This window comes from Mycteria americana, chromosome 4, assembly GCF_035582795.1.
Source record: "Mycteria americana isolate JAX WOST 10 ecotype Jacksonville Zoo and Gardens chromosome 4, USCA_MyAme_1.0, whole genome shotgun sequence".
NCBI lineage: Eukaryota > Metazoa > Chordata > Aves > Ciconiiformes > Ciconiidae > Mycteria > Mycteria americana.
The window spans coordinates 62,269,441-62,293,486 of record NC_134368.1 but is presented as its reverse complement, the minus strand read 5'-3'; the positions used below and the strand labels follow the sequence as shown (position 1 = coordinate 62,293,486).

Here is a 24,046-nt window from a genome sequence, read left to right as displayed (position 1 = left end):
CAAAATACCCCCCAAATACAATAACTTTTAACCTGGAGGGAGCTGGAAAACCTGAAATTACTTTCTCCACGCCACAGAGGTGTCTTTTGCCACCTCAGGGACATGGGACAGAGAGAGGAGATGCTCTGCACCCTGCCCATCCCCTGAACTCAGTGCTACAGCAGAGGTTTTCCCATGTTCAACCCCCTCAGCTCCCCAAATCTCCTGCCTTTGTGTCCAGTCCAACGTGGGCACAGCACCCAGTGTGCAGGCAAGTGGAAAGAGATTGCCGCTGCCCATTTACATTGCTGGCGCTGTCTTGCTGGGTGGTTTCCCATTCATTTGGCCATGCATATGTACGTACTGCTGAACACTGGCCACCAATGAAAATCACAGCTTGGCACATCCCACATCCTCACAGGCCACCACTGCCTGAAGTTTTCATCGAGCACAAAAAAATACAGGCAAAAAGTCAGCCTAAGGATGGAGGAAGGAACTCACTCTTTGCCAAGAGGCATTTCTTCCTCTTGGCAAACACACGGGAGTTTTCCGGCTTTTCTGGGATGACACGAGCCTCCTTCCCCAGGGGAAAAATGCTCCTGCAGGGGGGAAACACCCACTGCCCCCCAACAGCCACAGGGCTGGATACCTGCTCTGTGGGGCAGCAATATTCCCCTGCCCTGGGGGGGGGACACCTCAGAGCATCACCTGGGGATCCTGCCATTCCCGTGGGCAATATCCATGGGCAGCAGCTGGATATGATGGCAAAAAGCTGTTTCTGAGGCTGTGCCCGTGCCCGTGCTTCTGCTGCCTGCCCCTGCCCTGGCTATAACCTCTCCCAAGTAGCAACCATCCATGCTCACACAAAGCAGCCTTGGTCTTCATTTAAAAGGGCCTGGCAACTGCTGTGCTACCAATAAGAATTGCTAACACTACCAAGCAGTGGGGATTAAACCCATCTCAAGCACTTTCTATCCTACGCAATAAGCTTGCAGAAAAATCATCTGAGGTCCTTTAGCTAAACCCATAATCCTGCCTCCACCCCAGAAGAAAAGTAATGAGAATTCGGTAATTTCTTGCCATGATATCTGGCAGTTAAATTAAGCAATGCAACTTATAGCATAGCTGGTCCTCCTCAGCTGGTCAGGGTAAAAGATGGCTCCTGACTGGCTATATGGGGCTGATGTTTCGTGGGCCTTTGCAAAGTTTTACAAAAAGGCAGTCTTACAAAAACCTCAGGGTTTTCCAGCTCCTGTCCCCTCTGCTGCCGGGAAGCCTCCGTGCGAGGGCTGCTCTATTATCGCCTACCTGCCGGTGGACTTTCAGTGGTGGGTACTGACGTGGCTTTACCCGGGAGCTTTTTTAGACCTTGTGTGCTTTGCTTTGTGCCATTTTTCTGTTTCTTTTGCATTGCCTTGTCTTTCCCTCTCTGTAAAAGCCCCTGTTAATGGCAGATAAGGAAAGCCACCTGCATCCTCACCTGCTTCCTCACTTGCATCCCCAGCGAGGAGGAAGCATCCAGCATCGCTTCTAGGCAATGCAGAGGTGCCCAAAACCACTGCAGTCGACACTGCACTGGTGCAAGAAGATGGGTTGAAGAGGGCTGGAAGTTGCAAAACCTCCTCAATATTCCCCAGCCTTGCAGAGATTGTTCCAGCATGAATGCAAATGCCACTAATGCCTCCTCCTCCTCCTCTGGAGCTGACATTTCCCGAGCAGAGCTCTCTTCTTTGACCTCCCTCTGTAAACATTGACATTGCATTTACATGGATAATAGATTTCTGTCTGCTTTTACCACAGCCAAATGTTTCCACCCGGACTGTTATTACTTCTTATGGCTGGAAATGCACCTGCACCAGCTGTGAGGCTCAGCATAAAACCCCTGTCAGCCCAAATCCCCTAGTCTCTTAACAGACTGCCGCTGCCTCATCGCCGCGAAGCCCCCATTCATCTTGAGACAGTGGGGAAGAAATATTCTCCTGACCCTTCTTCTTCCACAGGAAAAAAGAAAAAGCCCTGATTTTGCCTGCCTTCCTCTTAAATCACTTCCTCTCTCTGAAGCACACAGTCCCAAGGCAAGTATCCAGCCTGAAAAATTACTTGCCTGCCACACACAACCCATCCAGCCCCCCAAAACAACCCTGCGTGATGCCTGAGCCTCCCAAAGGAGGAATAATCTGGGGCTTTGGTTTTCCAGTAACAATCTGGCTGTTTATAGCTATTTTGCCTCAAAATGAGATCATCCCCCATCACCCAGGAATGAACCCCAGCACTTCGCTGCAAAGCATCGCCCTCCTCTTTCTGCTCAGTGCAATCTCTCTTAGCATGCCAGATAGCCTCCTTTAAAAGCAAAATGATAAAAGGAGCTTCCTAAGCCTCTTCTTTCCTTAGTATGAACATTTTGCACGCTCTCAGAGAGTGGCTCAAGGCAGGGCTTCAGAGAGCCCGGGCTGGCTAGCATGCAAGCACTGAGTGGTCTGCCTGAAAAAGAGTACCCAGGAGCTGGTTTTGCAGAAATACTTGATTTTCCCAGTTGCTTCAGCCCCTTTGCTGTCATATTCAGCCCTTTTTCCCCTCTCTCCTGCTGTCTGTAAGGTGCTGGAGCAAGAACAGCTATTGCCTGGCCAGCATGCACAGAGCACCGCTTGCCCTGCGGTGGCGGGGGGCCGCTGCTCCACTTTTTAAAGATACCTTAATATTCTCTGATGGCCAGATTACATCCTCCAAATCTGGACTGCGTGGCATTGACCTGCTCCCTTTGTACAAACCGCTCGGGCCATGGCCGCAAGGAAAAGGCAAATATCTTTAACAGCATCTGAAGGGCTCCCTAAATGCATCCTGTTGTGACGTGGCCGTTGCCTTTAACAGGGTCAACACGACACAGCCACAAGAGGTTTGGTGGTCAACACAAATGTGGCCATGTGAGCAAGGCGATTCCCCCTGCTTTCCCTCACTCCAAGCTCCCGCACGGAGGCGGGGCGTTATGGGGATGCCAGGAGCATCCTTCCCTTGTTGCCTGGCTCTGCACAGAGGACTAATCAGCGGCAACAAATATTCCCCCTTTTTTTAAAGACATCTGGCATGCACTGGGCAGGGAAAATATGGCAAGCTGGAATTTCCTTCATTGGGAGAAGCACATGACATTATTTGGGCCAAATCTAAAGTTTGTCACTTATGATTTTTGCATATGAATGGGAATTCAGGCTTTGGTCCCCAGCGGGACCGTCATTATATGCATTAACAGACAGCTGGGCTTTAGAAAAAGGGGGAAAGCAGAAAGAAAATAGATGTTTATTCTGTACTTAGGCAAATTCACAGGAGGGGAATCATCTCCCATTCTTGCTGTGGCAAACACTTCGCTTTCTATAGGCTCTGAATACACTCACTCATCAAGGCATATTGAGTAGCTGCTTATTAACGCAAGTTCAGCTTCCTTTCTGCATTGCTCAGATATACACACAGCGTGGCAGGCCTGGAGAGATTATTTTGCTTTCCCTTGTTTGGAGGAAACACAAGATCATGTTTCTAGACCTTTAACTTTGATTTGATTAAGGCTTTCATAAATATATATTTAATGTATTTTATATATTTTTTTCTTATATATATGTATTTATATTCTCTTATATATTTTTACAACCTCCCTCCACACTGCCACTTGTCAAAGTTGGGGAGGTTGCAGTGCCCTACAGTAAACCTTCCTGGGGAATATAAAAGGACTTTGCCAAAGGTCAGCTTCAAATGAAGCCAAAACCAAATCAAATCACAGGGCTAGGGGAACCAAAAAACCCCTCATTTTCCACTGGACTCCTGATTTATCAGCTCCTACAAACTCACCACTTCATCAGTGGGATGTTTCCACAGTGTAAAAAATAACCTGGAGCACAGCTACTGTCCTTTTTATCTTTCTTGTAGAAATTAAGACACCTCTTCCCCTTGAATAGGTGAATAATATTGGTGAAAAAATAGATTACATTGGGATAACCGTCTCCTGCTATCTCCAGGGACCAGATGCTCGTACAACGCCATCGCTGATGGAGGCATCTCAGCTTGCTGCTTGGCTTCCTGGTGTTTTTCCTCCAAGAAAATGGGCCTTTTGCCTTTCTTGCCTTTTTTTTTTTTTTTTTTTTTTTTATTTGGCTCAAGGGGAGCCCAGTTTCAAAGGAGCTGTGCCACGTTGCACAGCCTCCCGCTGCAGCACCATGGCTGCAAGGAAAGGGACACAACCTGGTCCTTCCCTTCCTGAAACTCAGCTGTACTCAGGCTTTCCAAATTTACAGGGATGGAGGGGTCACCAGGACAAGTAGCTGGTTTTTTTAGTCTTATTTTTACACCCAAATCCACTTCAAGCCATCAGGCTTTATCTCTTTTCCCCTTTTCAGTGGTTTTGGGGTGTGCACATCCCCAGCCAGCAGCTTGCAAAACCTTGGGGCCCTTAAATCCCCCCAAGCGGCAACACCCGCAAAGGCACCCGCAAAGGCACCCGCAATAAGCTGATTTTTTTGAAGGGAAAGGTCTGGCTTTAAACAACTAGGATGAGGTGCCGAGAGGACTGGCAGCATCCCTGAGTGGTACCCGAGGGTCTCAGCCAGTCATTACAGGGATGCTACCGTTGCTGGAGAAGCCGGGCCGCTTATCAGCTGCTTATTGGCTACTGCCATGAGGATCATCGGAGCATGGATGATAAACTAGCAGGAGGCAGGGTTATTTTCTGCCCCCATACCCGCTGCGGCTAAAGACCAGATCCGAACACGCTCTCTTGCCGTAATTTATTTCTCCATTACATTTCTGACCTGGGCCCTGGCTTTGCAGCTATCGCTGTCAGCCTTTTGCCCCTCTGATTATACTAACAGCATCACCTGAATGCTAATTGCCTTCCCTGATGAAGAAATCATGCGATTTTGGGGCGTTAGGGAGGGATGGATAGTGCACAAGGGCTTTGCCTGGCTGGAGCCCCACCCCGGGATGCAAAGCAGTTCGGTGTCTCTCCGGCTGCTTTATAAAATGGGAGGGCAGCACAATGACCCACAGCTCTTAGTTAGGGCTGGGAGAAGAATGAACTTATCGTAGGGCTGATTTCTGTGCCCTGAAGCAACTAGTCACGTTGATTTGGGATGCTGCACCCCTTGCACCATGCTCCCAAGGGGTATCTCAACCTTGCCTCTGCCAGAGCCACCAGCCTTTCCCCGCACAGAAAATGAAAAATTTTAAATTTTATTTTATTTATTTATTTGGTTGGTTGGTTTTTTTCTGCTGGAATAGAAGTTGCTGCTGCAAAAACACCTGTGATTTTGGCTCTGCAGCCCTGTTCTCCAAACTCTGGGTTTCAAAGGGGTGAAGGCACCTGTCACGCTTCCCTCTCACCTTGACAGGCCAAAAGAAGGACCCACGTGGGGCTTAAAATCACCCCAAAACTGGTTTTAGTAGGTGCCGAGCAAGCCAGTCTCTGTGTAGGGCTCAGTGCGCACCCAGCTGCTCACAAACCCTGGTTGCAAAAGCCTGCTTTTCCACAATGAAACACTAAAAACCCCAAAAAGGGCCATTCCTTCCAAGCCAAAGAAACATATTCCTTCCCCACCTGGGCACCGGGGGTCGACCTTTAGGTCTGCGAGCAACTTCCAAGCCCAAAAGCTGTGGCCAAGAGAGGATGAAAGCCATGCCCATGGCTCCCCTCTGCCTAATTTCTCCTAATTTCTTGCCAAATGAATATTCCTGGCCACTTTATGCCCATTCAATCCCCTCTTCCCCACTTCAGCAGCCGGCAGCTGCCCAGTGGGATGGATCTTGGTCCCTTCTGTGGCCGCCCCAGCATCACCTCCCTCCCCAGGATCATGAATTGAAGCCAAATCCTTCCCAGTGCCAAACCTTGATGCCCCCCATTTATCCTCTCTGCCTGGCCCAAAAATGCCCCTTTTCAGCCCAATCCAGTCTCACTCCTGGGCTATTTGCTGACGTTCATAATTTATCAGTTGTGCCCTAATCCTTGCCTTAATTAATAGTTTATCCCCCGGTACTTCTGCATGTGCGCGCATACATATCCATCCATCCATATCCATCTGTACACATCCATCGATACGCATGTCTCCTTTCCCCTCCTCCTACAATATCTGGGTCCAACCATCAATTTTATCCCATTTGAAAAGATATTAGCAAGCCCAGTGGGCCTGATCTCCTACATGTCTCATGGAAAGTGACCACAGGACGCCATTTCAGCAGCGTTTTTTCCACCGGATGGGAGAGGTTGTTCCCTATCTTCTTTTTTAAATGAACATACCATTTCCTTATCTTCTTCTTTTTTTCAATGAAATATCATTTTTACCTCGCACACCCTTTCGCTCAGCAGCTCCACACACTGTATTTCTTGAGGAGTAAATGATTAAACTTTGGAGCCCAGAGTTTCGTGTTTAAATGTCAAGCTTGAAACACAGCGCCTCGGAAGAGAAATCAATAGGATTTCAATTTTCTTGTAATAAATATGGCCTTTATTGGGAGCAAACCAAGAAAACGGCTGGCAGCCTATCTCACAGTTTTGCTGCTTCTTTTTCAGCTTGAAGTTTTTTTCGTTTGGTTTCGTAGTTAAAAAAATAAGCCTTGAGAGAAATAAGTCATCTTCACCAGCACAAACACATCCGTCGGCTGCTTATGGGGAAGCGGGAAGAGTTTTGCAGTCAAAATATCCTGGTTAGAGCTGCTAATATGTTATCAAAGCACCACGTCAGTGTAAGAAAGCATCTTCTTTCTTTTATTTTACTTTATTTGCTGAATCTTACTAATAGCTGATGCTACGAATAGCTAAGGTGACCCCAGCTGGAGGTGAGGAAATGATGGGGTAAGAAAAATCACCTACACGGGTGCCTTGTTCTCCTCCATGGCTGGCTCATAGGCCTTTCCGGGAGGAAAATAATGAGCCATACATTAACGGGTTATCGAAGGTCACTGTAATGCAGGGGTCTGCAGCCACCAAAATCCAGTGGGTCCCAAAGGACTTGCCCCAAACGCTCCAAATGGAAGTCCTGTTATAGAGGCAATGGGTACCTTCAGTGAACATCAGTCCCCCCCGCGCCAATTTCTCCAAGGCTTTTTCCCTGGAGACCCTATGGCGTGCAACACTTGCAAGCACATCCTGGTTTGCTCTCAGGGGTACAAAATGAGCAAAGCCTTTTGCTGGCCACGCTGCTCTGGCTCCTGTTTCCTACCTGATCTCAGGCTGGGATTTCTTCCTTGATACCCGTCCTCACGTACATGAGGTTTGAGCTCTGGCAGTGGATGCGTTACTAAAAATGCACACTTGGAAGCACACGTGCACTTGCTGATGGGACTGCCACGGGGCATGCCACCTTTGCAGCACTCCCCCCTGCACCCCTGCATTGAGTTTTCCAGCGTAGCCCTTTTTTTCTTATCTTACCCCGTTTTGAGCTGTTTCTGCAATGCCTCGATGCCGGTTCACTTTCTGCACCAATTTGGTCGCTGGTGCAATAGTTTGTGCTAGCATCTCCCCAGGTCCCACACTGCACCCGAGGCATTGCAGATGAGGCGATCTCTCCCCTCCCACCCATCCATTTTACCAAGCAGGTATGATGTGTGCCCTTCTCCAGCCCTCACATCAGCAGAGATGAATCGCCCCGGGATCAGGCTGTGTTGTTTCGGCTGCTTCTTAATGCACTCGAGGGTGACTTTCATCAGGCCCTGTTGACTTGAATAAATCTATCTCATTCTTTCATCTCTTCTGCTCGCCGGTCCCTTTTTTGTGGAAGTATCCGGTCACAGTTTATGCATTGCATGCTATTTATGCAGTTCAGCCCATGAAAAATACATGAAGAGTCCCTCGCTCTTTCTCCCCACGGCTTCATAAATCTTGCATCGCTTTCTGCACGGCAGCTCGGCTTCACGGGGTGATGGGGAGCAGCCTCCCCGCTGCTCCTGCCCTGGGGCCGCAGCATCCTCTGGGGATGCTAGCACTACAGGCTTGAACCCTGCTGGGCTGGCAGAGGAGAGGGGTTTCAGAGTGCCCCCAGCCCTGTTTTTAGGTGATTGGATAGGAAAAATAAGACAGAGGTGCTGTTTTGCTGCCCTGCAATGTCACCAGCACTGGGATCATCTTGCTTTGCAGTTTGTTTCAGGTTTACTGAAAATAAGAGTGATGCAGAGAATAATATGGTAATATTCACTGTTCATGGCTTGTTAAGCATCCTCGAGAGTTGGTGTTCACAACTGGAGATGCAGCTGCGCATTTATTGCAGGGATCGGCCAGAGGCTGTGCGGAAGAACCACCCGAAAAATAAGTCAGGCACATGCTTAAGGACCCGCTTTGCAGGGAAAGCACCTTACCTTTCTGAGCAGGTAAATTTATTAGTTGGTGGCCACAGAGTGCAAGTGTCTCTTCTCACACTGAGCCTAGCAGCGGAAAATAATGAGCGAACCCTGATTCGAGATTTGTGTAAGGGCTGGTCCCAAACCAAGGCGGGCACAAAGGCTCAAGAAAATTGCCTAATTCCTTAGTTCTCACTTAAAACGGAGCGTTACGGAAGGATTTTGCAGCCAGCTCTCATCTTTACTGGTAGCAGTAGCAAGTTTTGTGCATTTGCATCCTAATCCCCTTCTCTGTCCCACTCATGCTGGCTGAGGAACAGGGACAGGAGGCAGCTGCTCTCATGGATGTGTCTTCATGAGGGCACCATCCCTATTTCTATGACAGCTGAAATCAGGGAGACCTTGTTAAACACCCTTGTTCCTCAAGATTTTCGCTTGCCTTCTTTCATTTTTTTGCGTTGAAGCTGCTGGAGGTGGCGAACCTTCCCATTTTCCGCATGAGCCCAGCCTTGGCTGTGTGATGCCTCCCCCTCACCTGCAAAGCTATTTTGCTTTCAGCTTCTTTAAAGAAGTTTCCCCATTTTTGTGTTTTCCCCATAGCAGGCTCTCTGCCTCCACGAAGCTATCAAGGATACTGCCTACATGGGGCAAGTTAATACTGTTTTTTCCCCTGTCTTCAGAGCCCCTCTGATCCCTCCCAGCGTCTGTTGTCATCATGGTCCAGCAGCAGACAACCCTAGGCTGAACAAGAAAACACTGCATGGGGACTGGCACGTCAATCCAGAGAGATTCTATCTGAGTTGCTGACAACCTCAGTTTGCTAACCCAATTCACCTTGTGCTCCCTTTAATATATAAAGTGGCGTTCCTCTGCCATCCCAGCCTACCATGCCTTTCCTGGCCAGGGTACGAGCGTACCACGTCTGCTGCGGCTTCCCGTGACGTTGGGACAACCAGCATCCTCATCCACAGCTCTCCCTCCCCTTTGTCCTCCAGCAGTGGTCATCTCGCAGGAGCCAGAAGATGCTGGCTGCCCACAACCGCCTCCGTTAGACCTTTCCCAGGCTGATATTTTCCCCCTCGCCCCTTGGCCTTTCCCACCCATGGCTTTTCTCACCTCTCTTTAGGGCTGGCCTGCGCCCCTTTGCAGCATGAGGTTGTCCCCAAATCCATGGGGCAGGGGAGGAATGGGGTTGGGGATGTGGTGGCAGGCACTCCAGCCAGCCATGGGTCTGCTGGGGTCCCCCCCCAAAAAAAATCAGAGAAAAAGAAAATCAGTTCTTGGGGGAAAAAAAACCCACCCAAAATTGGTATTTCTGAGAGATGGGGGAATGGTGTGGCCAGGCGCTGCTCTGGGGCTTGGTCAGTTTGGCAGGTTCTCTGCCCCACAAACCAGACTAAAAAGCAGATTTTCCCCCCAAAATAAAAACAGACCATCCCCCTGTTACAGGGGGAGCAGCCTGTAACAAGGTAGGATGCCTTCATGTGGGGTCTACATATCTCCGACGTCCCAGAGGCCCCTCTCTCCCCCAGGGACCACAAGATTAGCACCAAGTCTGTGTTTAGGAGAGAAAAAATAAAGAGTTTTCCTTTCCAAGGGGGAAAATCCTGATGCTTCATGGAAAGCCGAGGGGGCACGCATGTGTGTGATCCACAACTGGATGTCGCTGTTAGTCAAAGGTTTTTATTTTTATGAAAAAATAGAAAATTTCGTATCTTACACTACAAAAAAAAACATGTACACAAACAAAACGCACAGAGAGCATCCAAGGAGGTGGGGGGGGGTGGGGGGGAAAGGGAGGAATAAATACAGCAATGCTACAGCCTCCTATGAGTTAAAACGCCGATGCGAGGAGCCAAGACAGCTGCTGCAGCTCTGGCAGCGTTGGATGCACCAGCTCCCGCCCTACCTGCCCTAAGGAATTACAATAAAGGATTGGAAACTAAGCGTTACTCTTAAGACTGCTACTGATGTTATCTTACATACGCCTTAATGACTAATTTCAAGACCACAGCAGTCCAACGAGTCACAATTTCTTGACCACTGGGACTTTCTACATTATTATATTCAACACTGAATAGACAAAAAAAATTTTTACCTTCATTTTTTGTTCTTCTCGCCATTAACATATAGAAGGAATAAACAAAATTTTAAACTGATTTTTTTTTTCTTTTAAATCAGTCTTCCTTTTTTATGCTCAGGTAATTTTTCCAAATGGTAGCTACACAATGAAAGGGGTCAGTCTACACAAGCCATGCTTGGGGACACTTCCTTCTCCCAAAATGATAAACTATATCGAAAAGAGCCTTTTCACCTTCCAGATCCTTTGAAATACCTTCCTCGCAACTAGCAGCAAAATATACTGGGGAAAAAAGTATTCATTGGACTAGCTGCAGCAGTAGCGAGCTGGAAAAGCAAAGTGCTCAGACTTAACCATAGGCAGGAAATCCACCTACAGCCCTTACAAAGAGCATAACCAGTAAAATATTACTGTCATCTTGTTCTGCTGCACCCCAATATATACGATCACGCCCAAAATACAGAGTACTTGCAGTTCTTGGATGGGAACCAAAAACCTCCGTTGTCTCTGGAATTTGCTTGTGGATATAGAAGCTGTAACTTTTGGACCCTACTCGTTAAAACACCATTTTATTTTATTTTTAGCTCCAAGACAAAGCCTATTATACAGAGATCTGTAGCAAGAACAGCTCTTGAAATAAATAGAAAAGGTTATTTATTTATTTATTGGAGGAACCGAGAAGAGGTGCCCTATTTACAAATGCAGTCTGGCTTAAGAACAGTTTGTTTTCCACTAGATCATCGTTTTGAAGGTTACTCCAGCATCTGGTGTGCATCCCAGCCATACCGCATACACTTTTAAAACCCCACAAATGGTGAATAAAGGGATTTTGCTGTTAAAAGTCCATGAAAAAAGACCAAACCCAACTCCTCCCGCAGAGCCAACAGGTAGGGAACAAGTGGAGACGACGGGCAGAAAGTGCTGCATGTTTGCTAACAGCATCCCTCTCAGTGCAGCCAGTGGAGGCGGGTGGCAACCAAACGATTCCTCCCGATGAAACGAGTTGTTTCTGTCTTCCTACAGGTTATTTTCCCAAGCGCTGCAGACAGGGAGGCACAAATAATCCCAAGACTGTTCTGCTGACAGCTCTAATAATCTTATTTATTATATGACAAATCTCTTTTCCGTGCTGAAATTGTTATGTCTTGATTCCCCCCTCCTCTTTTGTGGTCCAGTGGCTGCCAAAATGAAACAACAGGATGAGAAATCACACCATCAAGATTTGTCAGACCTCGCCATGGCTCCTCTCCCTCCTATTTCTCCCGATTCCCAAGGAGCTCGGCAGCAGCTTGCAGAGGAGGAGGATTCCATTTCAGAACAGGCAAATATTGCCTGAAGAAGCCCTGCTGGAAGCAAGCAAAGCCCTGCTGCCAAGAAAAAAAACATCCAACCCTCTCCTCCTAGACCTTTCTCTTTTCTTTAGAAACCGTTCTTTGTATCAAATCTCATCCAAAGGCTTGGGGGAAATGGAAGAAAGACCTTTGAAACAGCTGAAAGTGGCATTCGACACCTGCTTCTGCAAGACGTAAAGGACACAGGTCTCCTTTCAGCACTGGATGAGCTTGGGCTCGGCTCTGCAGCACCGGGGACGAAGGGAGCTGCGGCAAGTCGGTAAGTCAATGTTATCGCCAAGGAAGGATGCTACAAGATGCTACCCAACCTCTAAGGAAGCAATATACCTACAGAAACAGCAAACATTTGCCATCTGCTGAGCCATTTTTAAATCCCTATCTTTACCAAAGTCTTCACAAAAAACCCCCCAACCTATGAATACCAAATTAACTGCGCTGATTAATCCCACCTACAACAAAAGGAGGAGGACAGCCCCAAACTGTTTCTTGGTGGGATTCCCAGGGGATCGGGTTGCCCTCAGGTCCCTCTGAAAACAGCAGGCGTGAGCTTTAGTGGACACACTGAACTTCAGCTACAACCAAGTGCTGACCCGAGCCGTGCCAGCCCCAGATGGATGGGACCTTCTCGCCCATGGGATGCCACCACTGTGACCACATTGGGCTGCTCTGCCCTTCCCTCCTCTCTGCGCTCTGCCCCAAAGTGGTCAGGTCCATGCCTAAACCGAAAATGCCCAGAGACACAACCTGGGACAGCACAGTTCCCAGCATAATCCCATCACCGCCATCACTTTGGGGGAAATACTGCAAAATCTCCATGCTGGATGACCACAGGCTTGCCTCCACACCGCACCCCAGGACTTACCCCCTGTAATGAGAACAACAGCAAAATCCCTTCCTTCCAGCTAAAACCACCTCATGGTTTCTCTCCTGGGCTCCAGGGACAGGGGTGAGGGCTGCCCTGGGTGGTGGCTACCGGACTGAAATGCCAGTGCAGAGGCAATCCCACGCTATCTTTGGGCTGGGCTCACACACACGAAAACCGATGCCATGTTGTTGCTGGAGGCCACTGAGAACAAGATGTTTTACTTTTCTTCTTCTGGCTGTCCCCAGCCCTCAGTGGAAAGGAAGAAGGGGCAACATCTTTTATTTAAGCAGATTCCTTCTACCTCATATACGTAATCAAAACTCCTGAAGGCTTTATATGTTGCTGAAACCAAACAGCAACAAAAACACAAAGCATAGTGGTAACACAAAAGGGAGACAAAACAAAGCAAAAGAGGGGGGGAAAAAATGAACAAACCAAGGAAGGAGCCCCAATCTTGTACCTGATGCGTAGCAAACTGTACAGTATATACATCTTCATCATGTATTATCCTCCCAGAAGAGCAAATGAAAAGAAATTGGTAACACAGAGGGAGGAAAAAAAAATATACACCCTGTATTGTATTTGCCATGGAGCAAGCAACATGTTTATACACTAGTCTCTATAACTTAATGCTGTGTAACAGCATTTTTTTTCTTTTCTTTAAATTTAAAAACAAAATATCTATGGAGAAATAATCTAATCATATTGCTCTTCAATACACTTCTGTAGACAAGTAAGACGAAGTTAAACTTCAGTAAACCGCAGCTTTTGGGAGCCCACAAATGGCTACAAAACTCCTCCGCTCAAGTCAGTCCTTGGAAGTATTACCATGTGCTGCTGTAATTCAGTATATAAAGGTGCTATATATATATATATCCCATGTACAGACAACGTGTGGTGGGAAGGCTTGCTGTCGTCGTCGCTGAAGCTTAAGAGATGGGTTAACCTCACGTACAGCAGATTCGTTTCCATGTTCCATGCATCTTACATTTACTTCATGAAAATGAGGACACAAATAGGAAGAAAAGGAAAACTTTAGTCAAACACTGCTTTAGAAATGCTGCGGCAGAGGCCAACATCCTTCAGTTATAGAAACCACTGAATTTCCCTTTTTATCTTTTTTTTTTTTAGTCAAAATAAATCTCAGGGCTAGCGTACAAAGTGCAGGATCGACCCGCTTGAGGAAGCGACTTTAAAACCAAGTTACAATGGCACCATCCCATTCACCAACTGGACCTTCATCTCTTGAAGGCTGTTCATTATCTTCTTCTGGTGACCAACAAGTGTCACTCCCAGCCGTCTCAAATCCCTGTGGGAGAAAGCAGACGTTGGTTCCAGGGACCGCTCAGGCACACGCCGCCGCGCACACCACGCGCCGCATGCGCCGATGCTGCTGCCAGCGCCTACCTCTGACCACTGGCTCCTGAAACCAAGTTTAGTTGGCAAGCTTAATTTTCCCCTTTTTTTTTTAAATTTTTTAGTGGCTGACAGCATCTCAGAGAGGTGACGGGATTTGACCAAGATCACCTTGCTGGCCAAGAAGGAAAGCCGGACAGCAAAGTGTCAGCATCACCTTTGGCCAAGGACTCTGCTAGGTGTGAAAAGTCCTATTTCCAAGAGAAAAGCCATGTAAGAAAGCCTGCGTTGCAGTTTCCTCTTCTCCTGGGAGAGGCTGGTATTTGATCTAGGATACGAGCAGTGAGGAGTGAGGTCAATCCACGCTTCCTTCCTCTTCGGACTGGGCAAAGCCAAAGATACACAAACCACAATCCTAGAACCAGCTACAGAGAGCTGAACGGCAAAAGCCTCGAGCATGGCCACCACCCCGATGATCCCTGAAGTCAACAGGAATTGGCAACGCAGCTCCCCTCTGGGCCTTTGCAAATCTTCCCATAAACCCACGTTTGATTTTTTGGGGGGGTGAATTCTACAAGCCAAAGGCATTTGTGTTGAGTCTGTCTACTGGGCTGCCATTACAGGAAAGCTGTAAAATAAGACAGTTTATGTGAAAAGCAGGATTAGGAGGAGATTTTCTCAGAAGCTCAGCCCTCTAAAATTTAGGTGTATAGATGAAGGTAATCACCAAGATTCATGTTGATGGCATGAAAGAGGCACCTCCAGGGGACAATTTATCCCATCCAAAGATAGGAGTGGGACAAGTTGTCCCCTGGAGATACTACAGCAAGACCTTGGGTGATCAGATTCAATGACATCTAAAGCCAGATAAGGCCACGGGTTATGGCTGAGTATAATCGTAGGGATTTCTTTCTAGGGGGAAAAGTGTTAACAAAGAAATTGTAGGAATAAAGGCTCGGAAGAAACATCAAGACAGGTGCATCCATGTTTCCAACACAAGACACAGAGACTGTTAAGAGAAGCAGTTCAACTTAGAGGAAATGTGATGTTTTGTCTGAAGACTTCCGTTAGAGACATATCAGCCCCTCACTTTCTACCTCCAGGCAGGACTGAATAAAGGATGTTTTCAAAGTAGGGCTTTATGGTCTTGCCAATACATGTGTGAATCCCAGAGCTGCTGACACCCTGCGTGCATGTCTTTTCGGAGAAACCTCTCCACTGAAAGCCAGCAGGACGTAACAACCTTGAACATGTAGGTGCTTTTTGGAAACCACACTGGCAGGGCTGGCGCGTGCAAGGGCTGGGGATCGCCAGTGACACCCGGGAGCCCAACCATCACCTGAGACATATTGCAAACCTGGCCTACAGCTCACAGCACAGCTGCATGCTGGACTGCAGGTGAACACGTGCAATGACCACCAAAACACCGTCACGTAATGTTGTGTAAGCTACCTATGGAGGTGTACCTCTCTCAGCAGCTTCACATTCTGGACAGAGACTCCTATGTGAATACAATCAACCATCCATGTCCAAAAATTACACAGATGAACATTGCTTTGAATAAAAAGCAACCCTGAGTGAAGGTTGATACATTAATGCATAAGCTGGTTGAAGCCAAAAGCTAGATCTGTTGTTCTCCAAGGATTGTCATGCTTTCAGCGTTTTGATTTAGAAAATACCAGATTTTCTGCTCCAGGCTAAACACTTCATTTCATTATCGTACCCTTTTTCAGCGATGCATCTCACCGATGCATAGGGGAAATCACAACGTAAGGGGCATGGAGCAAGGGAGGTCAATGAGACACATCAGCAACGCTCCTTACCTGGCAGAGAAAAGGCTGCAGCATCTGCAAAAGGTGTCTACCTTCTCAAGGGGACATGCTTTCATTTCTGCCTCCACTGAATTGTGAAACTAGTTCAGCAAGCCATCTTAATAATGAAGGAAAATGTAGTAATGCTATTGTTACATGCAATTTATTTTATGTACACAGCACAGTTGGAAGTTCACACCAAAGATAAAAAAAACAACCCCAAAACAACCCAGTATAGGACCTGATTTTTAAAAGAGCCAACATCCGTCTTCTCCCTGCTGAGTGCTGCTCTGCTGGCACTTTTTGAAAATTCAGGGTTTTTTTTTCCAGGTATCTAAAGTGCAAGCTGAGCTCTTTTGAAAATCCAGCACCACATATTTCACAGATCTATCATTTCTGATACTCTTGCATGTTATGCAGAAAAAAAATGGCCTGAAACTATGAGAAAGGCATGTACGTCTTGGCATTTCACATGCAGCTCCATCAGTCTAATAAAAAAACCCCTACTCACTACACAGCTTTTTTTTTCCCCTTATAGTATCCCCTTAACTCAATATCCTTGAGGAGTGCCTCATTGATTTACAAGAGAGAATGAAGAAAAAGGAGTTTCTGGTTTCAATCCATTAGCTGCTCACCAGGGGATCCAGTCCATTTTTTTTAGTATCAAATCCTCTCAAATGTGGAGCCACCAGCCAAAAGTGCGGGAACTCCTCAGAGAGGGGAAAAAAAACTACCGTGGTGCCTTTCACCTCCACAAAGACAGACCAGAAGACAACAGCTCCTGAGCCACATGCTCACCTAATATAAAACCAGCAGCTTTATTCAAAAGCCACCTCACATGTTGCAAAGCCGGCAACAGAACTCTCCAAAAACCGCCTAGAGAACGCAGGAGCTTTAATTCCCGTTTTTCAAGCGTGACTTACAGCACATTGCACGCTCCTGTGCATCCAGTGCTGAAGGACTTAAAGCGGCGTAAGGCAGAAGCCAATTTTAAACAAAATCAGGTGCACAAACCAGCTGGTTTTGGGACAAAAAAAAAAATCAACTTCTGTGCCAAAGGGCTGCAAAACAACTGTTCTCAAGCTCTAGTCCAGAGCTGCCTGGCTCACATTACCGCAGCCAACTGGTAATTTCACTGGGCTCAGCTCCGCAGAGGAGAAGTGTGTGGGTATCTACTGGGCCTTTGCCATAGAAATGTGCAATTCCCACAAGAAAAGGCACAACTAAGACCCGGGGGCAAACGACACTTGTGATCAGGATCCAGGCTGCGCCTTGCTGTGCAAGTGACCCGACCCCCGGTGTTGGGTTTGGTGCGTGCCCCTGCGGCAGCGGCACGGGTGCTCCCCGAGGCCACGGAGATACATGCACCCGTGGGCTGTGGGGTCCCCCTGCTTCAAAATACTTGACCCCCCCAGCAATGAGACAACTTTTATTCTTGTTTCAGGGAGAAGTCTCCCCTTTTCACTTCTCTTTCATTCACATAGGGCTGAAAATGAAAACAGGCAGGAATTCAAATCACTTGCCAACACAGTACTAAGAGGCTGACCTAAGTTGACCAAAAAGCCAAGGAAATAAAGGTGAAAACTGGTGTCGGCTCATCCCAAACAGCCTGTATACAGCTGCACGCATGCTGCTCTCTAACCACCGCCTTGTACAAAAGCCCAGCTGCAACGTGCCAGGGACGACACGGTATCCCCTTCCCTGCAATATCCTCCATTTGCAAGGGTTGAATTCATTGTCTCCACGTTGTAAGAAATATATTTAAAACATTTTATTTACAAACAGAACTACTTATACACCATGGACCAGTTTGTCAAACACAGTGTAGACTAGGACTGGATTGCCACACAACCCCCTTCACCAGCCGGTTAGTCATGCAAGCAAAAGGGCCAGGTTCCTGAAAGATCTCCGTGGCTGGCAGCCGTCAGCCTACCACAAATATTTTGTATTTCATCTCCCATCCAGGCCAGATTTCACCACTCTTCTTCACGTGGTGTAACTCTACAATTGCCCATGCAGACTGGGACTATTCATGGAGTTAGTTGTCAGTTTGAATGAGGGGAAAGAAGAAGAACCTCAAAGACCTTCAGAAGACGCTAAAGAGAAAGGAATCCACTTGCTAGGGACCTTTGCATGAAATGAGGACTTAAAAAAATTTTTTTTAAGAGTTCATCTGCTCTTATTCATTATTTCCATCCTACTTGATTACAAGACGAGAATTGGTTTGTTCAGAAGCAGACACAGTATCACAATCTCAGGACTGAGATTTCAGGTGAAGAATAAGCATCTAGAGCAGGTGAACTCTTAAACGCTCTTCATCTAGTATAACTTTTAATAAATAATTTATTTTATTTTAAAAGAAAAAAATATACAATGCAAAGCAACACAGCACATATTATTATTATTACAAATATTCAGAGCTCTTCATCTAATAACAAACAACAGGGTGTCCTGAGATTCAGTGAGTACAGATCTTTCAAAAGGTGGAAGTAGGTAGTCCACATGGTTAGTAATTGGTCCAGTCAAGGGTCAGACTGAAACTCATGTCATGGATCTATCTATTCTTGAGTATTGTCCTGGTAAAGTTATTCTTGCAGTGGATTGAAAGAGCTCCAGACACACTCAAAGTCACTAGGTGGTCCAGAAGTTTAAAGAGCAGGTCTGGTCCACTGGAAAGGTTGCCTTCAAGTCTGATATCCAGTTGGAAAGAGGGGGTGGAGGGTGAGGCTCCACTTTTCACAAGGTGATTCATCCCTTTGCAAGAATTAGAGCTAAATGTAGAAATCACTCTTTGTTTGAACACATACATTTTCAGGTCTTTGCTTAAGCAGGCAGAGCTCAGGACTTGGGGTGATATTCACTGGTTTTAGCTTTTTAATCTTTTGCTTTCAGAAATTTGTCACTAATACTACTCTTTTCTGGAATAAATGCATCAAGCCATCAGTTTGAAAGAAGCAGGGTTGTAATCAGGATTTTGCTTTGCATGCTGGGGCGGGGGGGGGGGGACGGACGGACGGACGGGGCGGGGGGGGAATGATTTAAAAAAAAATTCTGAACACGTACCATCTCAACCAGGTCCTGTAAAGAGGCCACAAGCTGGTCGCCCACAGTCACCAGTACTGTCAGCGTTATGGCCAACCCCTCCTACAGCGCTAGTAATTTTTTTTCAGTAGATTTTAGGAATTCTTTACATTAATCATATTTTTTTTCCTGCCTTTTCTGGCAGCGATTATCCAGTTCTCCTTTCTCCATCTAATTTCCACATCTGTCTCCTATGCAGTTTGAATTTGGGGAAGATAATTTTGGATGGTATTTGAAGGCAACCTCTTTAAATTGTAAAGAATGTTTTACTGATGTCATATGGGGAAAGCAAGCTACTTTCAGATGTTCAGATCATCTTTTCACCCGATCCCCCCAAGTCCCAGCTCTGGAATATACTGAACAGTTGCCTCTATTAAAAATGACAAGGAACATTTAACCTGAATTCTCCTTTGCAGAGTACAAAATGTTTTGTTGTTCCCTTTTACGGGGAGAAAAAAACCCGAAAGCCTCCAGAAAACCACCCCCCCCCACTATATTAACCTTTAAAGACCTTTGCTTGTTCCGGTGTTTATTTTCTGGAGAACCCATGACAGTCTCAGCTGAGCCCACCCAGGAGCCATTTCTCTCCCTTACTTTGTTGATTTTAAGGGAAAGCTGCCAGTTTACATCAGCCTGAGCACGTGGTTCAGGTCTTCAACATGGGACACCCTTCCTCTTAAGCCACTATGATGGCTTCTCCTTTTTTAACAGATGAGAATCTGGTCTTTTGTCTTTTTTACTATATCTGAGAGGGATGAGAGAAGTCTTGATTTGGATGGCTGGTTGGCTTTTTAATGAACGTTCCACGGTTTTCCCAAAAATAGACCCGAGTGGGTTCGAGCCTTCTTGCTAAGCCACCACTGCAATGCAAAGGTGCAGGCTGAGCTGTTCAAGAACCAAGCCTGACTCACGCAAGCATCTCTGTCCAAGGCAGCTGGGGGTGGAATTTATTTGCTGGCATGGATAATTAACTAGTTGGAGTTAGTTTCAACCTTTTTTCAGTTTCAACTGAAATGAAAGATGGATTCATGAAATGTCTCCTTTCGGCTTAAAAAAAACCCCAAAACCCAGAAGCTCCCCAGGCTCCCAGGCATCAGCTCCTCTGCACTGCTCTGCTGCTGTAAAAGCCCAGAAGAAAGGTGAAGCTGAGCAGCTCAGACATGTTGTCTCCACTGGGGCCAGTAAAGGACCAGAGTCAGATGACATCTGTGCTATAGAGAACATACTGGGACGTGGTGGAGGGGGCCTTAGAGGCAGTTTGCAGCTGATGAGGGTCAGAGCATCTCTGGCAGCTCTAATCTTATTTAAAGGCTTTTAAATGAACTTGCCTTTTTGGCTAGAACTGAAAATGGATTTCTTGGTTCACTGCCAATCAGAAAAAACATTTTGAAGTACTTTTTGGGTAGCCTGAAAAGATTTGGGGGGAATACTTTTGAAATTTCTGGAATACCAAAGAGTAAATATAGGGAAGTATTTAAATTTTTAAGTCAAATTAAGGAGATAGTTTCACAATCTGAAATGTTGCACTCAAGAAAATGGGAGGTTAGGAATAATTTTGTCAGCAGGATGGGATGCTAAGACAGTGTCAGCGCAGAGGGATGCTAAGAATGTTTGAAGCTACATGAGTAAGTGAACTTCTAATTTACTGTCAAAAACGACCATTAATTTGGGCTCAAACTCAACATTTTCTCTGACCCAAACCAAAGCATTTCACTTCTGAGCATTTCTTCTGGAGCTCTTGAAATTGCATAAAATTCTAAAGGGGAACAAACTGGAAGCTTTTATGAAACCTAATTTTCTTCTTTGATATGACTAATTTAGCCAAACAGCAACAAGTCTGTGATATATTTTGGACAATCTGCATTTTCTACCAGAACTTGCTCTGGTTATAAGATTGAGGTGGCACAGTAGAGGGAAATGCTCCAACGTTTTCCTTTTCTCTTAAATTACTGCCTCATCCTGTCCCTCCTCTTCCCACTTGCCCTCTGGCTATGTCTTTCTGCCATGTGGACTCTGACCACCCTGAGGATGACCTTGGTCAACATTTGTAGATCACCAACCTGAATGGAGCCCTGAAGCCTGGTGTTTCTGGGCACTGCCGTATCGGATGAGTAGGTAAGGAACCATGGAGTCCTCAAAAGCCAAAGTAACATGGCATGTAATTGCAGGACTAGGCTGGGAAACTGCATATAAGTCTCAGGCACCCAAAAAAGGATCTAGGTAGAAATCCATGCACCCTGACTCCCTAGACAGTCTCTAGAGAGGACTTAATCCCTAGCTCAGGGTTTTCACGTGAATGTCTGAAGATAGACTGGATGAGTCCAGGTGTAAGGGACAAATATTGGTGATGTAAGTGGAGCAAATAAAATCTGAGTGAGAGCAGATACGCTCCTGCGCTCCCTCCGTGCATGTAATGCAAAACTGAACTCCATGGAGATGTTACCGACCTGCACCACGACCTGCATCACATGCAAAGGACCTCCTACCCTGTACGGTGAGCTCCACAGCAAGCCCTGTGGCAGACAGGAGAAATGCTGCGGTTCTGTGGGGTGTGGGGATTTTTCTTGTTTTACTCCTAATCCTCAGCACCAATTCTGTATGTGCACTGGTAATCTGCATGCGGTTGGAAGAGCCACGACCTTCTCCAAAGCAGCACAGAGCATAATCCTTCCCATTCTGCCTTAATGCCTGCAGTAAACTAAGCTTAAATTAACCCAGCTAGAAAGGCAGGCTTTGGGGTGAGTCTGAGTAGGCGGCAGGAGGAAAGCACAGACATAATTACACAAGTAAGGCAGGCAATTAAAGGTGGAGCGTAACAAATCAGCAGCCCCAAGGCATTTACCAAGTCATTTGAGTGCTGTCACCCCAGCTGCAGTCATACCTACATGCAAACACCAAGGGCACATTCAGAAGGAAGAGTCTCGGCCAGGAAGCCTGTCCCCTAGAGCTGTGGGCTTGCTGATGCTCTTCTCTTGGCATTGGCTGTATCTATGCTTATTTCTGTTAATGTTGAATACTATTTCCACACCTTAGTGGGCTTGACTGTCCACTGGGTTATGTCCAGATCAACAGTGAAACCAGCTAATCCAGTGTAAAGCCAGTATACCTGTCATGGTTTAACCCCAGCCGGCAACGAAGCACCAGACAGCCACTCGCTCACTCCCCCCTGGTGGGATGGGGGAGAGAATCAGAAGCAATACTTCAGCGGGGACTCTAGCTCCTATACATTTACTAGTAGGGTGGGTCTTGTTATTTGTCAGTAACCCCAAATAATCACCTGCTATTATGTTGAGAGGACAGCCTGGCAATTATTCAAGCTCAAGCATTAATTTCTGTGAGTAAAGGAGCTAAAGTACCGGCTGCCAATGTAGCGACTGTAAGTTTTAGTCTTGCCTGCACTTGTTATCATCAATACAGATGCTGAAAGAGAAACTGCTGACTGCAAACAAAGGGTAATGGTTTCCCTTTCTGCAGCCTCATCCCTACATGTTTTTGAATGGTCTGTCTTCCCCCCCTCTGCAATTCCAACAAATGAGGTGAAAATGATGTGGGCACTACTCACTCTAGGGTCACCTGAGCCACAGCATCCATCGAACTGTATCCGTTCTCCATGAAGATCTCCGTGTATCGGCCCATTTTGATGGCTTCCAGCCACTCACCCACCGACCTGTAGGCACTGCTCCCGAGCGGACTGTGCTCTACCAACAGATTTGATACTCTAAAGACAAGCAAAAACAGAGAAGCAAACAGAATCGGTATCGAGATGTATCCAATGTGACTCAGTTGCTCAAATTTTTATATGGTAAAGATGATTCTTTTGTTGCATTTTCAGTGATTGCTGCAGCCTAAATCCTCCCAGCTATGTATCAAACATACCACTTCACCTGTAACTTCACCCACTTTTGAGTTAGTTCCTGCCATTTCTGGTCCTCACTGCAAGCAGAAAGAGGAGGAGAGGACTAGCGTCCATCCCCGTTACCTCTCGCCCACAAGCAGGTTCCTATTCTATCAGGCTCCCCCAGTCACTCTTACTTCAAAGTCTTCGGTTTCACTCCTCCCGGTCTGTTTTCCTCCTCTTCCTTTAAAGCTCATAATTAACTTAAGACGGCCCAGAGCCTGAAAGCAGAAACCCAAATTACGTTTCCCAGCAGCGGCCATCGATGGCAGGCTGCTGTTAACACTTCAGGGGCTGCTCCCAAAGCGTTGGGTGGGGATTTTGGATGCGGGCAGCATCTGGCAAGCCCTGCAGAGAGCAGCAATGCTCCAACCATGCTCCAGCCCTGAAACCAGAGGTAGACTCCTGCTCCCGCACCCTTGTTCAAGACCTTGTCGCGGCAATTGCTACCTGCTCGGTTATGCCACGCACGGAAGAAGCAATTCAGGCAAATAATAACCCTTCATCACGGCAGAAACACCAGTACAGTACCTGGCACAAGTGACCCGTGCTGCATATAGGTCCACCAACCTACTAATGATGTGCAGAGAGCAAAGGGGGCTTGTCCAAGGTCAGCCAGGAAAGAAACTAGATTTGTCCCCTGCTTTGTAAACCAGGACATACAGCTAACATAAGCCTTGCATAAAGATTATTACCCACAGGTAAAAAAACGTTTTCTGGGTCAGCCTCTGATGGTGAGAATTACACTTAAAAGACTTTCAACTGGAAGGAGAGCTGGGATATTATATTATTATAGCACTTCAGGAATCTTCATATATTTTATGAGCACATTAGTATTATTTGTTTATTTAATAGCAATGCTGAAGGGTCCAATAAAACGTGAATACTTGCAGTACCAAGAACATAATGGCTTCCCATAACATTTTATACACATGAGGAATTCAAAACTCCTAAGTAATCACAACGAGAAGTGGATTTTCATCACTAATGTCAGGAGGTACCTACTAATATGCACACGCTGTAATGTAGAGAGTGCCTTCCTCCCTTATTTGCATTAATGAGAATTTCCATAAAGAATACATTACATATATAAAAAAATCCTTTACAGCTGCTGTATGTTGAAATTATGATTCATTTGGAATTACTATGGTCTGGGCATGGCAATCTATGATTATAGAAACACAGTCCCAAAGCCTGGCTGTTCAGGTAGTCCATCCACATCGAAAATACCCACAGCAGCTCTGAAAAGGAGACATTTGGAATTGCATGGACCTGTTCATGGAATAAAACATCAGCAAAGTGCTTAGCAGCTCAAGGAAA

At 46.5% G+C, this 24,046-nt stretch overlaps 1 protein-coding gene across 9 annotated transcripts in view; it reads right to left on the bottom strand.

Moving 5' to 3' along the window:
• EPHA5 (EPH receptor A5) overlaps window positions 1–24,046 on the bottom strand; it is a 216,182-nt gene that overhangs the window by 3,897 nt on the left and 188,239 nt on the right. For 2 of the 9 annotated variants that reach the window (XM_075500805.1, XM_075500806.1), the window contains exons 14-15: window positions 22,394–22,549; window positions 9,930–13,892 (exon numbers count right to left, since the gene is read on the bottom strand). In XM_075500805.1, coding sequence (XP_075356920.1) covers window positions 13,787–13,892; window positions 22,394–22,549 — 262 coding nt within the window. In that variant the 3' untranslated portion in view covers window positions 9,930–13,786. Of the gene's footprint in view, window positions 1–9,929; window positions 13,893–15,941; window positions 18,505–22,393; window positions 22,550–24,046 lie in introns of those variants that run through there. The other 7 variants (XM_075500799.1, XM_075500800.1, XM_075500804.1 and 4 more) reach the window with 6 other exon arrangements.